General features: G+C 44.6%; 1 protein-coding gene across 1 annotated transcript in view; it reads right to left on the bottom strand.

Moving 5' to 3' along the window:
* LOC136571053 (polypeptide N-acetylgalactosaminyltransferase 18-like) overlaps nt 1–14,930 on the bottom strand; it is a 50,946-nt gene that overhangs the window by 34,239 nt on the left and 1,777 nt on the right. Inside the window, exons 2-4 of the mRNA XM_066571443.1 lie at nt 13,997–14,180; nt 12,929–13,126; nt 10,075–10,189 (exon numbers count right to left, since the gene is read on the bottom strand). Coding sequence (XP_066427540.1) covers nt 10,075–10,189; nt 12,929–13,126; nt 13,997–14,180 — 497 coding nt within the window. The remainder of the gene's footprint in view (nt 1–10,074; nt 10,190–12,928; nt 13,127–13,996; nt 14,181–14,930) is intronic.

Here is a 14,930-nt window from a genome sequence, read left to right as displayed (position 1 = left end):
ATGCTCTTTCATCCTGTGTTTCCTCCCGTAGGTTGCAGCTTGCGGAACCATTACATCTCCGTTCCGCCGGTTTTCACCACGTTGCTGTCCTCCCGGAGGGCCTAACAAACTGGGAACGTCAAAGCCACAGTCTCCTCGTCTTAGGCGACACAAAGGCGACCCCACCAGAAGTGAGTATTGTCCCGAGCCTGCTTCCCGCTGGCTCGGAACAAATCTCACTCATGCTGCACTGTGTCCACCCCCCGCTTTTCCTACCGAAGGGGCAAATAATAGCCCAATTCTTTATCGTGTCACCACCATATGCTGTTTCCGCTTTACCACCTCCGGAACTTCGGTCAGCAACCCAGGCTACAGACATACCTACAGTAGCCTGGGCTCAAACTCTTGGGCATGAAAAGCCCAAACTTATTTGTAAACTAAAAAAGGGGGGAGAGCAAGTCGCTCTACGCGGCTTGCTGGACACAGGGGCAGACGTCACGGTTATTCCCTCTCGGGATTGGCCGTCGCGTTGGGAATTGCAAAGCGTCCCTGGCCACATCAGAGGTGTAGGAGGGCTTCAATTGGCGAAGCAATCGAAAGGCATCGTACAAATTACGGGGCCCGACGGACAATTGGCTTCTGTTCGTCCGTTTGTATTAGATTATACGGAACCCCTGTGGGGGAGGGATCTCTTGGCCCAGTGGGGAGCCCGAATTGACTTACCAGTGACTCCCCAGGTTTTTCGGGCAGCGACCACTGCTGAGCGCCCCACCTGGAAGCTGGATTGGCTTTCAGATGAACCAGTACAGGTGGCGCAGTGGCCGCTAAACAAACAAAAATTAGCGGCGCTCAACGAGCTCGTGCAGGAACAACTACAGAAAGGGCATTTAGTAGAGTCCATGTCGCCTTGGAACTCTCCCATCTTTGTCATCAAAAAGCCCAACAAAGACAAATGGCGACTCCTGCATGACCTCCGTCGAATTAACGCAGTCATTAAAGATATGGGACCCCTCCAACCAGGGATGCCGTCCCCTGCGATGCTCCCTAAAGATTGGAATTTGGCAGTTGTTGACATAAAAGATTGTTTTTTCCAAATTCCTCTACACCCTGATGATGCGCCGCGCTTCGCCTTCACGGTTCCATCTATTAACCGTGAAGCCCCAGGCAAGCGCTACCATTGGACCGTATTGCCACAAGGCTTGAAGTGCAGCCCGGTGATCTGCCAATGGTACGTCGCTTCCCTGCTGACCCCTGTTCGTGCAGCTGTGGAGTCAGCCGTCATCCATCATTATATGGATGACATTTTGATTTGTGCGCCAGACGACGACCTGTTGGCTCATGCGCTTGACCTGACAACCGCTGCGTTGGTTGCTGCAGGGTTTGAGCTGGCGCAAGAAAAGATTCAAAGGATGCCGCCCTGGCGGTACCTTGGCCTTGAAATTACCAAGCGGACCATTGTTCCGCAAAAATTGGCAATAAAAAGCAATATTCGAAGCCTAGCAGATGCCCACCAACTGTGTGGTTCTTTAAATTGGGTGAGACCTTGGTTAGGTATTCCCACCGAAGACCTAACCCCTCTCTTCAATTTGTTGAAGGGGGGAGAGGAGCTGAGTTCTCCTAGGACCCTCACCCCGGAGGCCAAAACCGCTCTGGAGAAAATTCAGAGTTTAATCTCGGCCAGGCAGGCCCACCGGTACCAACCGGGTCTGCCATTCCGTTTTATTGTTCTGGGGAAACTGCCACACCTTCACGGCATGCTCTTCCAGTGGGACGGAGTCATCGGGAAGAGCAAGGACCGCGGGGCGAAGGACCCTCTCTTGATCATAGAGTGGGTATTCCTGAGCCACCATAGGTCCAAAAGAATGACATCGCCACTGGAGCTGGTGGCTGACCTGATCCGGAAAGCGAGATCACGGATCAGGGAGCTGGCAGGTGAGGACTTGACGTGCATTCATCTTCCCATTAAATTCGGCACGGGCCACCTCAAATTAACAATGTTTGAGAACGTCCTTCAGACGAATGAACTTTTACAACTAGCTCTGGACAGCTACACGGGCCAAATTACGATAGATCGGCCGGCCCACAAATTGTTTAATCAAGAATTTATTTTCACCATTAAGTCAGTACAGAGCAAGAGACCCCTCGATGCCCTGACCGTTTTTACTGACGCATCTGGAGCATCCCACAAGTCAGTGATGACTTGGCGGGACCCTCAAACTCAGCGGTGGGAGGCAGACATCTCTGTGGTGGAAGGATCGCCACAAGTGGCTGAGTTAGATGCAGTCGTCCGGGCTTTTGAGAGGTTCTCTGAGCCCTTCAATTTGGTAACTGATTCGGCATATGTAGCCGGTGTAGTGTCCAGAGCGGAGGGAGCAATCCTCCAGGACGTCTCGAATGTTCGTCTCTTCGAGCTACTCTCCAAAATTGTAAATTTAGTCTCCCACCGAGAGCAGCCCTTCTACGTAATGCACGTAAGGTCGCACACCGACTTGCCGGGGTTCATTGCGGAGGGCAACAGGCGCGCTGATGCCCTTGCCGCTCCTGTTCAGGTAGCCCCGCTCCCTGATCGCTTCGGTCAGGCCAAACTAAGCCACCAGCTGTTCCACCAAAACGCGCCTGGCCTTGTTCGCCAGTTCAATCTGACGCGCGAACAGGCCAAAGCTATCGTGGCGACATGTCCCCAGTGCCAGTCCCACCAGCTTCCATCATTGAGCCTGGGGGCAAATCCTAGAGGACTTTCGAGCTGTGAAGTGTGGCAAACAGATGTCACTCATGTTCCCTCCTTTGGCCGGTTGAGCTTTGTTCATGTCTCGATAGACACTTTCTCCGGCGCGGTATTCGCCTCCGCCCACACGGGGGAAAGAGCAGCGGATGTCGAAAAACACCTACTTCAGGCATTTGCTGTTCTGGGCATCCCTAGGCTGCTCAAAACTGATAATGGGCCTGCGTACAAGTCCAGGGAACTGCGTCAGTTCCTGCAGCAATGGGGAATAGAACATCGAACAGGCATCCCCTATTCCCCGACAGGCCAAGCCATGGTAGAGAGGGCTCACCAAAGCCTTAAGAAAACTTTAGAACACCAGAAATCCACCCTAAAGGTAGAGCCCCCTCACATCAGACTCTCAAGGGCGATGTTCACCTTGAATTTTTTGAACTGCTCCTTTGAGAGTCTGAATCCGCCCATGGTTAGGCACTTCGGGAACCACAACGCGCTGCAACCTACAGCCAAGCCTCCGGTCCTCATTAAGGACCCGGAGACTTGGCAGACCCAAGGGCCCTTTGACTTGGTGACCTGGGGGAGAGGGTACGCTTGCGTCCTCACTCCTTCTGGTCCCAAGTGGGTGCCCTCAAAGTGAGTACGGCCTTTTGTGCCCAGGGAAGCGAAACACCGGGCGAAAGAGCAACAAGTCCGTGTCGCCAGTTGGAGGCGCCGAAGAAAGCCCCCTGACCCCCTTCTTCCGCCCATATGTTCCTTGTTCAGCGATGAGCCAGAACCGTTCGAATACTTAGTTCCCATTTCTTAAAGCCCAGTTCTCCACCCTGATACTGCCTCTTTTTAGTTTTCAGGTATGGCACAGCCCCAGACACGCTCAGTTACCATCTACCTCCTTTGGGCCACGCTCACCACCAGCTGCTCTGCTTGGACTGGCTGGGGGACATGTTCCGCGGGTGGGGGTTTTCAAACTGGGCCGTGGCCATCCTGAAGCCAATCGTTTATTTATGTTTTTCACTTATACTTGTGTTACTCGCTACCTCAATACTATGGAAAGTACTGAAAAACTTTATTAACCGAGCCCTCTCCTCTCCGGAAGTCCTCCGACTTCAAGCACCCCCTAACTCTCCGGAAGAGAACTCTTGGGAGGATCCGGACGAAAGAGACAGCATGGGGCCCGTGGACCGAGAACTGTCTTATGAAGACAGCGAATTTGAACAATGAGAGCAAAAGACTCAGATAATTATAATAAGTTGGTCCCCCTGTCCCCCCTTTCCTTTTTTTTGTTGTTTGTGAAAGGGGGAGATGTGGTAGTGCGTGATGTTACGTCATTTTAACTTAGTTTGGCTCATCCTGAACAGTTTCCCCTTTTTCCCTGGAAATCCCCAAGTTCGTAGCGTTATTTGTCTGTCAAGTTTCCCCTCCTCTATCCATCAAATGTGTCTTGTTGTCCCCACCCCTGGCCTTTGTCCATCACTCGGCAGCCCTGCCTTTCCTTCTAGAACCTTCTCCCCAGGGTGTCGAGTGATTGGGCAGGGGCAGGGACCCCTCCCCAGTTTTTTGCTGATTTGTTGGTTTCATGCGTTCATCAACCTATGTATCAGTTCTTTCATACCCTCATTGGTTGTCATGTTGCCCCTCCCGGGCCCTCCCCCTTCCCTTATAATCTGTTACTTGCCCTCAGTTCGGTGCTCAGTCCTTCTCCCTCCACCCTGCTTTTTCTCCCCGACCGACCTTCCTCCAATAAACCTGCCTACCCCTCCCGAAGGCTGAGTCCCTCTTTCTTCGCCTGCGCCTCCCTGCGTTGCCGCCCTCCTCCGCTCTCGCTTGCGGACCCATAGGCGCGATAGGAGCTTCGGGCTCCTCAAGCGCCCCACCGTTGCTGATCGGGGCTGGACGTGAGCCGGGCAAACTCTCCACCCCAGCACCGCAGCACCTGGAGATGAGAGCTCTTTTTCAGAGAAGTAATTGCTAGTTGATGTTAATGACGTTGATAGGGTCTTAATTTGAAGTGTCGGTCTGTTGTTAAACATTGAATGTTAGAGTTCTAGGACTTGCCTTGAGTTGCTGTTGTTCTATGTTACCATTTTACCCTGTATTTGTATCTCTCTCTGTCATACTCTGTATTTGTGCCCCTTTCCATCTCACCTTAGATTTGTATCCATTCCTGTCAGGAACCACTTCCCCTGCTCCCAGGAGGCCTTGCATCTGGACTGAATTTAAATGAGAGGCCATGGGAACTATATGAACCCTCTCAAAACAACCAACATGAACTCTGACTTTAACCCACCAGAACCACACTAAATCACCCACCCTTGACCAGAGCCGGATTCCGTCCTGCCACCATAATTTTAATAGTGCTCAGCTTGGATGATACCCCTGGACTACAAGCCAACATCATCTTCCTAAGGACTCTCTTGAGGGTGGAAGCCCCAGCTCTGCCAAGAGACAAAGCTGCACGCACCCTCCTGCTGCACTCCTCCTCCTCCTCAGCATCGTGCTGTGGGAGCAGCGGCGCTGTGCGCGACCCCTCGGGTAATAAAGGCCTTTTTAAAGGAGTCTCCTGGCCATATTTATCACACTGGCACGCCAGCCTGTCAATCTGCCTAACAAAACAGTTTGTGAGGCAGCAGGGCAAATCACTAACTGATTAGCATTAAAATTAACCCTGTATTTGAAAGACAATAAAAGTTTACTGAAGCAGAGGTGTTCAGAGGCAGCAGTGTGGGGCAGACCACTGTGCTGGCAGGGCCAAAGCACTGGTGAGCTGCTGCAGGAACTAGAACAAGAGCATGGCAAGGAGAAGGAGAAAATGTAACCCAGTGTAGCCTATGTGCTGTGAAACTTCACTTGAGCTTGAACACTGTTGGTGCAGTTTAACATTATCCTCATCCTAAACCCAAAACACAGCACTGTACCAGCTTCTAGGAACGAAATTATCTCCACTCCAGCCATGGCCAGGACAGCTGTGCAAAGGCTTTCCTTAATTAAGTCAGACATCTATTTACATGCAATATAGTCCCAGTTTCGTGTCATTTATGGCCTGTGTTAGGAACACCGACAGGTAAAATTGCTGGAAACTTCCAGGTAAAGAGGAAAAAGGGTGAAATGTTTCCCCATAAATATGGAGATTTGGGGCCAAGTGTAAGTACCTTCACTTGCCTGTGATTAACAAAAAGAACACTATCCCAAGGGCAATATTGTAAGAAAGATCTCAGGTGAGAAACAATCAGGATACACACACACTGTGGACTGGAAATGGCTGGAACATGTAAGCAGCCATCAGTTTCTAGGTACCAAATGGGAGAGACTCACTTAACTAAGAAGCAGTGAAAAATCACGATCCCAGAAGCATGTTGTGGGGAGGAGGTTAAAGAAAAGACAAGATAGGTAAGACCCAAAAACACATTAATAAACCCCAAACAAACAACAAACCAAGACCCAGCCCAAAACTAACAAACAAATAATAACTTCTGGAATTCAAAAACAATAGATCAGAGAGAGCCATGACAGACTTCACATCTGCTTGCTTTGCCACAGAGGGACCCTCATGTATGGAAAATACCCCAAAGAACCCTAGGACTATATTTTGCTCAAGTAACTAATTTCTCCATCTCTATTCATTAACTGCATTCCTCCAGTTCTCCACCATCAGAAACAGCATGAGATTCACAAAAGGTCTGCAGACAAACCACCAGACTAGCAAGAAATGAAGCAATTAATTTCACTACAGAAATATACTACACAAAAGTAGTGCGCCACACTCAGTCTAACTATAAATGCAATTTTCCTCCTGGGTCAGCCGATGTAAAGTCCTGATATAGCATTTAGTTGGAACAAGACCCAATCCCTTAAAGAGCTTTTACCTTCTAATAAATTTTCCTCTTACCCACTTAAGAGGGCCATTATATCCTAGTGAACACAAATTCATCTGCAAGCACAAAGTCTTTGTGACACACAGAATTACTCTAAGTCAAAGCCTGGGCTTGCATTCCCATGACTCTGATGATGACTTAGTCTGGGACCTGAGGCAGATCACTGAGTATTTGTTAGGGCATCCCTAAAAGTGGCACAAATAACTTCTTGTAACAGATATTCCAGAGCTTTATCAAGCATGTAGGCTGCTTTAAAAGACAAAAGAATTGCTACAGGGTTGCTTTTGATAGAAAATCTTCTTCTGACTTCAGTAGGAATTGGAAGAGGCCTTTAAGAAGCCTACTGCAAACCAGACCTGAACCACGCAAAGCAGAATCTGGCTGAATGAATGCAACTGATTGCAGAGGATTTGTAGGGTCTTCCACGGCCACAGGAACTGCTTGTGCAGGCCCAAGCCAGAAGCTGAGCCCAAATGACACTGAGAAACACCAGCCTTACACTCACATTCTTTTAAGGCAGTTACCAACACAGTTCCTGCTTGGTCACATGGATGAAAATGTGATTCCAATCTGCCCTCTAAATGCAACCTGGTAATTTAAAAGCACACTTAAGTCCATTCAATTGGGAATGACTGAACAAAAAAGAAGCACCACTCATTCTAACTTGATTTTATAAATATGATGCTTCTTCACAGTAAATGAATCTTTCTAAACCCCAGTTAAAATGATTGAACTGCTCAAAGAGGATTCTATTAAGTCTTGCATCAACCAGCCGGCCTTTTTTGTCTTATGAGGCAAATAAACAGATTTACAAGAAAACATTTGGTTGAAGCGTAAAGAGTTTCTTCTAAGAATCAAATCCATTCGTGTTTTGAACTCATCTGCCAGCTTCTAGCTCAAGGCAAAAGATTTCTATTAATATTTATTTAATAATAGATGTTTAGTATTTTACAAATGCTGTTACAAATCCATAGACAAGGGTAAAAATCTTAGTAGTTAAAACAGTATTCCAAATCAGAGACCAACAGAGCTGAGTAGCAGCTCTGAAGCAAATTCAGAATCAAGAGAACAATCCTCCAAAGTCCTGCTCTCTGTGGCTTGTAATGGTTTGCCAGCAATGGATCCTTCAAATACAGTTTCCAAGAGTTGGTGATTTTCTTGCACTCCTATATCATAAATAACTAGATATTTGTGCAGATGATGAGGTGACAAACATAACTCCTGGGTGAGGATAGTGGGAAAAGTCTCCATTTGTCAGGGTCTAATTCCTCACAGAAGTTTTACATCCTCTGGAACAAAATCAGTGATATATGGACATGGGACCATGTTCTACCCACTGTGTTTAAGATAAACAGGTAGCTCAAATGATTCTAACATGTGCTATTTCTGCAGTCAAAAATAAACTCTCCAGTTCCTCTAGATGTTTGCTCTTACAAGCTTTTGCATAAAATTTCCCTAGCAGGCCATTTTGGACAGTGTCTGCTTGTCCATTATCCTGAATGATAATGCTTTTCACACAGCAGAATAGTAAAAAAATCTAGATACTTCTTTAAAAAAAGGAAAATGACAATGAAAGAGGAGGTGCAGTGAGCCTACATAGTCACAGATTGGAGAGCAGCATTTTAAAAGGCAAACATTATTCATTGCACTAATACTGTAATTACAATGTCGTTTTTGTAGAACAATGACTATTTTGATTAAGGCGTTCATCAGCAGCCCCACAGCTGAAAGCACCACAAGTACTGTAGAGATGTTCCAGCGCCCAACCACCCCTGTGAGTGAAAAACCTTTTCCTGATATCCAACCTAAACCTTCTGTGACACAACTGGAGGCCGTTCCCTTGGGTCCTGCCCCTGGCCACCCGAGTGAAGAGATCAGTGCCTGCACCTCTACCTCCCTTGGTGAGGATATTGAAGACCACACTGAGGTCTCCCCTCACTGAGTCTCGCCCTTGTATGATCTCAGACACACTGAGGATTGTGAGAAGAGCATTAATAAACTGTTAAACAATCTGTAATTTATTACAGCTCGGTAATTTGTTTTCATACAGGCAGATCCAAGCCAGCATAAATTCAGATAAGGAAGCATGTATTATGTTACCTTGCACACTACAATCTGTTACAGATGAGAGTATTTTATGTAGGTCAGGCACTGCTTCCCTGGAGACAGAGAAAAAGCCATAAGGAAATCAGAGCAGTGTCAGGCCTTATTTCAGTGATCCAGCATACTCCAAAATTTCAATTATGCAGAGATTGTGTCTCTCTGGCCTTGTCTACCAACATACCAACATCAACTCCTCCAAGGCTAAGTGCTGCAGCCCAGACAGGATACATCTCATGATGCAAACCAAGAGACAACTCCTTGCACTCATGAGGAAACAATAATGTTTTGTCAGTTGGAAAAAGAACAGAAAAATCAAAGTGATGGTAATTTTCAACTCATTGCAACACTGAGCTGCAAAATAAGTTTTTGGGAGCAGAAGGCAGCTCTCTGGCCCTTACAGTGAGAAGAACAATGTTATTAAAAGAAGCAGTCTTGCATTTCTCTCTCCCTTTCCTTAAAAAAGTGAAACAGGGAGAGAGAAAGCTGAAAGAGGGTCTGTGCTTCACTCTGGCTGAAAAACCTCTTTATCTCTAACAGGCAGAAGAAAAAGAATTTCAAGTAACCCAAAATAAAAAATGAGTATTTTTTGTTATATCTTGCTGTCTCAGGAAATAATTATATATTCTTACAGTAAGTTCCCCTTTTTTTGCTATTGTACAACGGTATGCTTATATTCTGGCAGCTAAAAGGCTCAAAACACAATGTTACCTCTCCCTTACATTTCCTAGCAGGGCTCAGAATTTAGTTTTATAACACACCACCCCATTTTTCACTACCATTATCTACCTAGGAATTCCACTCTTATCAAAAACCTGAGAGATTCTCAAAGAGAACACAAAGGTGTTTAACTGTGAAGAGATACAGAAAGAAGTACACAAATCACACACAATACTGCATTATAGTAAACAGGTGAAGAGTGTACAATGGAAAAAGAAAACATATGCACTCACAATATATTCACATTATGAATACCTTAATTCCCTTATGTCTGGAAGGCAGCATAAATGCCCCTATATTCTACTTTGCTCCACAGTGATTTTCCTAATTCAAATAAACCAAATAAACTAGAAAGGTTTTTCTCATCACACCTGCGAGAAACTTTTCTTACTGAGTCTGGGACCACAGGTAAGCAGGGAAATTTAGCTATCAACTCTGCAAAACTCTGTTGAAAGAACAATCCTAAATTCTACACATCTACTCTTGTCCCAGATTAAGTTCTGTAAAGAGAGCTATTGCTCTTTTTTCCCTCCTCTCTCCTCAAATAAATGTACATGTCTGCAGAGCTGTGGATCTCCTTTTCACGCCATCATCCATGGTTTGGACTGCTTTCCCCCTCTGCAATAAGAAGTAAGCTATATTTTAAATGTAAGCCACCAGTATGGGCTAATTGTTTTCCTTACTTACCCTGATTCCAAGCTCCACATTCTCTCCTCCATATACTTCCATGCCTTCATCCAGCAATCCAATCTCTTGGAAGTATTCTCTGTCTACTATGAAGCATCCAATCAGTGCAGGACTTCTGGAAGAATAAATCATCAGCAACCAAAATTAGCAGATAAATTATGAAGAATTTTATTTTTCAGGCACAGATTGTATTTATCATTGCTAGGTAAAATGATGCAGCAAAACAGATTCTTAAGAAAGTATTTCTCAAAGAGCTTTATTGAGCCTTGCCTTCTGACATTCCTAATTCTAAAGTGAAATGAGCACCATTGAAAGAAATTAGAGACAAATTATCGGACATAAATATTCACCAGAGCAGTAAGGATTTCAGCGCTAGTAGTGTGAGATCCAGGTGCCCCAGTTTTGTTTCTGGGGCACCAGCCAGTGTAGTCTCTGTCCTTGCTAAGTCCTCAAGGCTCTTGTCTGTGACAATTGCAAATGATGTGCAGTTCTGTGTGTTTAGCCAGAAGCCAGGTTCAGCTAGAGCTAAAAACTTGTGTCTGTAAGCTTACCTAAAGAAAGAGATTATTTCTTGAATAGGACCATCCAGATAAATTTTTTTAATACAGAATCAAGCAAAGCCTGCCTTTACCAGCATAACATTAGTCCATTATCCTGAGCCAAACCTAAACAAATCACATCGCTTTACTGGATCAGTAAACTCTACTTATGTCATGGTGGGAACCAACCAGTTTTTACTACACAGAGCAAATTTTAGTCAGGTAAGAGTTCAGCCACAGAGGGTACAATTTCACCTTATGAGTAGAGAAGGATACAGAGTCATTTAGCCTTTTCATTTTTCTCCTACCTTATAATCCACAATTGCAAGAAATAAATATGTGTTTTCAGATTATTATGCTGGCACTCTGGTAATGACAAGATATTAATTAGCAGTACAGGAGAAATCACCCTGCTTTTATGGAGAACACTCAAGCTACAGCTAGTGGACACATCTGCTTTCAAACAGATCATAGGCTGTCAATCACAAATTGTACAGTTCTACAGAAATCTATATATTAATGCCTCCAAGTGCTATAGTACCCGTTTTATAACAATGAAAGACCATCTTTGATGTATTTATTCATGAAGAAAACATCAATACAAAACTTATGCTTCTTTTATGATAAGGTCCTTTTGCCTTTGTTGTTGTTTTTAAGTGTTTCTCAGTGCATCTGCTTCCCTTTGCTATAATTCTAAAAGAATAATGGAGGCACGATAGAAACCATCGATCAAGACACATGGCTTTGTTTGTTGGCGTGTTTGTTTCAATTATCCAACACACACATGCAGCATATTGCACTGAATTAAAAAATGTGCCAGGGAAAGAGCTAGGGAACAAACCTGAAATTCATAAAGTACACGCACTGCCCAGTCCTCATATGGAACAGAGTTTGGGGGTAAAATGGAAAAGTGTATTCGCTCATTACTTTGTGTTTCATTACTTTTAATTTTAAAAATCATAATGGTTACTCCCTATAATTAATCCCAGGATCATAGAATGGCTTGGGCTGGAAAGGACTTTAAAGATCATCTCATTCCAAACCCCAGCCATGAGCAGGTACATCTTCAAACAGATGAGGTTGCTCAGAGCCCCATTCAGCCTGGCTTTGAACACCTCCATGAACGGACATCCATAACCTCCCTGGCAACCTGTTCCAGTGCCTCACCACACTCACAGAGAGAATTTCATCTCAATATCTAACATAACCCTGCCTTCTGTCACTTTAGAGCTGTTCCCTCTTGCCCTATCACTACCTACTTTTGTCCCTTACCAGTTTTCTTGGAATCACCATTTAAGTACTGGAAGGTGCTGTAAATCTCCCTGGAGCCTTTTCTTCTCCAGGCTGGACAACCCAAACTCTCTCAACCTGTCTTCACAGGAACATTTTTATCGTGTCAACAGAGTTCATTAACAGCAATAACTATTTCTAATGCTGTGGAAATTAACCCCTTTTTACGTTTGTCTTTGGCAAACCTGTTAATTTTTATCTCCTGCTTTCCAATTCTAGGTTCTGTTCATAGGTCAGTGCAGTTCAGAGTGTGTTAAACTGACAGAACCTGAGAAAAGTGCCTGCCTGCAAAGATAGCTGCTGGATGAAAAACAGCTGCCAGTGCTGTTTGAGGTTCTGCTTTCAGGAGGTAAGAACAGCATTCACACTTTCTTTCTGCAGGGAGCTGGAGCACAGGTACCAGTGCCCTCCTTGGAATGAATGTGTGTCTACAAGCAAGGCCTGTACTCTCAGCAGAGCTGCTCAGTGGGTTCAGAGGGTACTACTCCCCTCCCTGAGACAAAGGTATTGTTCTGTACCAGTCTGACAACACTCTGGACATGGGAACAAAGTACAGACCCAGACTGTCCCAAAGCAAGGACCCAATACAGCCTTTGCTCACAGTGTCAGTGACCAGACATTAACTCCTGGCACACAGCACAGCTGTGCACCTATGTGACAACACTATAGAGAATACAGCTGTCAGGCCAGCTCTGCTTATGCAATGTAACTGCAAAGAAAATTCCATTTCTGGCCTGTAAGCACTAAATTAGCAGGCAAGACATTTGGAGAATGGAGTGCTGCTGAGCAGCCCTGCCTACCATTCCACTTGGGCAGGAAACCTGTTTAAAAAGATCTACTGAAAACAAAAGTTTCCTTTAAAAACATCTACTGAAAACAGGAGTTTTCTTGATGACTGTGTAGGCATCAAGGACATTTAAGTATTTGAAGTTTACAGTCAGTAAAACCTATCACACAGCTGAGCCCACTTGCCCCCTGTCACACCCAGGAGAGCTTTTAGACACTGTAATTTAGTTATTTATTACCTTATTGGAGCAGTTGTGTTCTCCAGTTTCCACCAGGACTTAGGAGGGTTCAGATACCTGCACCACAGCTCCCAGTCAAAGCCTTGTGCTGAGAGGGGATACTCCTCTATTTCAAAATTATCGTACTTAATGCTATCGAATGATGGAGAAATTACTCTTTTTCTGTTTTCTTTTATCCTGGTGAGCACTGGTTCAGCCCTAAAAAAAAAAGAAATACACTGTTAAGATTATACCAATGCAAGCATAGCACTGATGGAAATCATGGAGTAGTTTGGTTTGGAAGGAGCCCTTAAAGAGTATTTAGTCCACCACCAAATAAACAATATAGCAGCTAATGCTGTATTTTTCAGAAGGAGCAAAGTCTAAAGCTGTTACCCATTCAGAGCCCTTTCTGCCCCAAAATAATACACGGCAACATATTCTCTAGGACGCTCTGTTGTTAACCTTGATTTGAGCTGGTGGATGGAAGAAATGAGTATCTGCATATCATAGAGCATTTATATCCTTGCTACCAAGTAATGATAACTTCAGGCTCTCAACACTACCAAGGACATCAGGAGCAGAGTTAATAATAGATCTATCCTAGAGACAGAAGCTCTTGCCTTTTTACCTCACTTTTACTTAAGGAGCAAGGGAGATATTAAATCCAGACTGAACATGTTAAAATACATTATTTTAGTTATGTTTACTTTTGCAGAGTGGCCAAAATAACCAAAATAGCGCTTCTTTGTTTACATTGCAGAATGTAAAAGAAACATAATATTTTTTAATGAAGATACATTCACCCTCATGGGCAAAGGGCTACATTACTGGAGCAGATTTTTAATGTGCAGTTTTCTAATGTGATTTAACTACCTTGTAATTAGATCAGCAGATTACTCAAACCATAAAAATGTATCTAGATCATATTACACAGCACAAACACATTTTTCCTGCTTGTGTCCATGATTATGTCTGAATTTTCATTAAAAAGCTCAAAATTCTAACTCACCCTCTAAATGCACGTCAGTAATTTACCACCAGTGCTTGGAAAAGGTCCCTGGGTGAGAGAATGGAAGGGGCACATACCAACCCACGTTGAATTCCACATGGGCATCGAAGAGAGTGACGACTGGTGCTGTGGCTGCTCTCCAGCCGCTGACTCGGGAGCGGATCAGCCCCTCCTGCCTGCTGTGCCGGACAACCTCGATGAAACCTGGCTTGTGGGCATTCACCTCATCAACATACTGCTGCAGCTTCTCTTTGAGCTCCTCTGTAGAAGGGCAAGAATCGGGCGTCAGCAAGAGATGTCAGCTTGACAAGGTGTAAAAATCCGCGCTTTCTGTTGTAGATGAGCGATCCCCATCCGGGGAATGATGTGCTCTGACTCCATGATTCCAGAAGGCTGAACAAATGCTTTATTAAGCTTTATTAAGCTGTATTATATTACACTAATACCATATTAAAACTACACTAAAGAGATACCAAATACTACTAAAGAAAAACACATGACTCTCTGGAGACAGTCACAACACAGCTTTGCCCCAATTGGCCAATCAATCCAAACAACCCTCGCTGGTGTCCAGCTCACAAATCACTTCTGGTAAACCATCTCCATGACACATTCCACATGTTCCAAACAGGAGCAGCAAGTAGAGATAAGAATTGTTTTCTCTTCTTCTCTGAGGTTTCTCACTGCCTTCCCCAGGAAAAATCCTGGGAGAGAGAATTAAATCTCTCTTTGTTCAGAGAATGCCAATACCACACTTTCAGTAAAACGGGAGTAGCCTTCACACGGCTACTCAGAACTCTCAAATAGTCAGTTTAAAAGGAGGCAAACAAAAAGGAGAAGGACCATGAAGTATTTAGCAATAAAAAAATTTCAGACATAACTATTTAGCCTACATGACTGCCATCAGAATCCTGGCACTGTTTACCAGTAACAAGCCACAAAATGAAGTTTCATAGCTACATAAGAGTATATTATTTTACTGTAACAAAAAACAAGGCACCTGTCTTATAT

This window comes from Molothrus aeneus, unplaced genomic scaffold (genome assembly GCF_037042795.1).
Source record: "Molothrus aeneus isolate 106 unplaced genomic scaffold, BPBGC_Maene_1.0 scaffold_58, whole genome shotgun sequence".
NCBI lineage: Eukaryota > Metazoa > Chordata > Aves > Passeriformes > Icteridae > Molothrus > Molothrus aeneus.
Note: the sequence above shows the minus strand (reverse complement) of the source record. Positions and strands in the feature narration are given on the sequence as shown.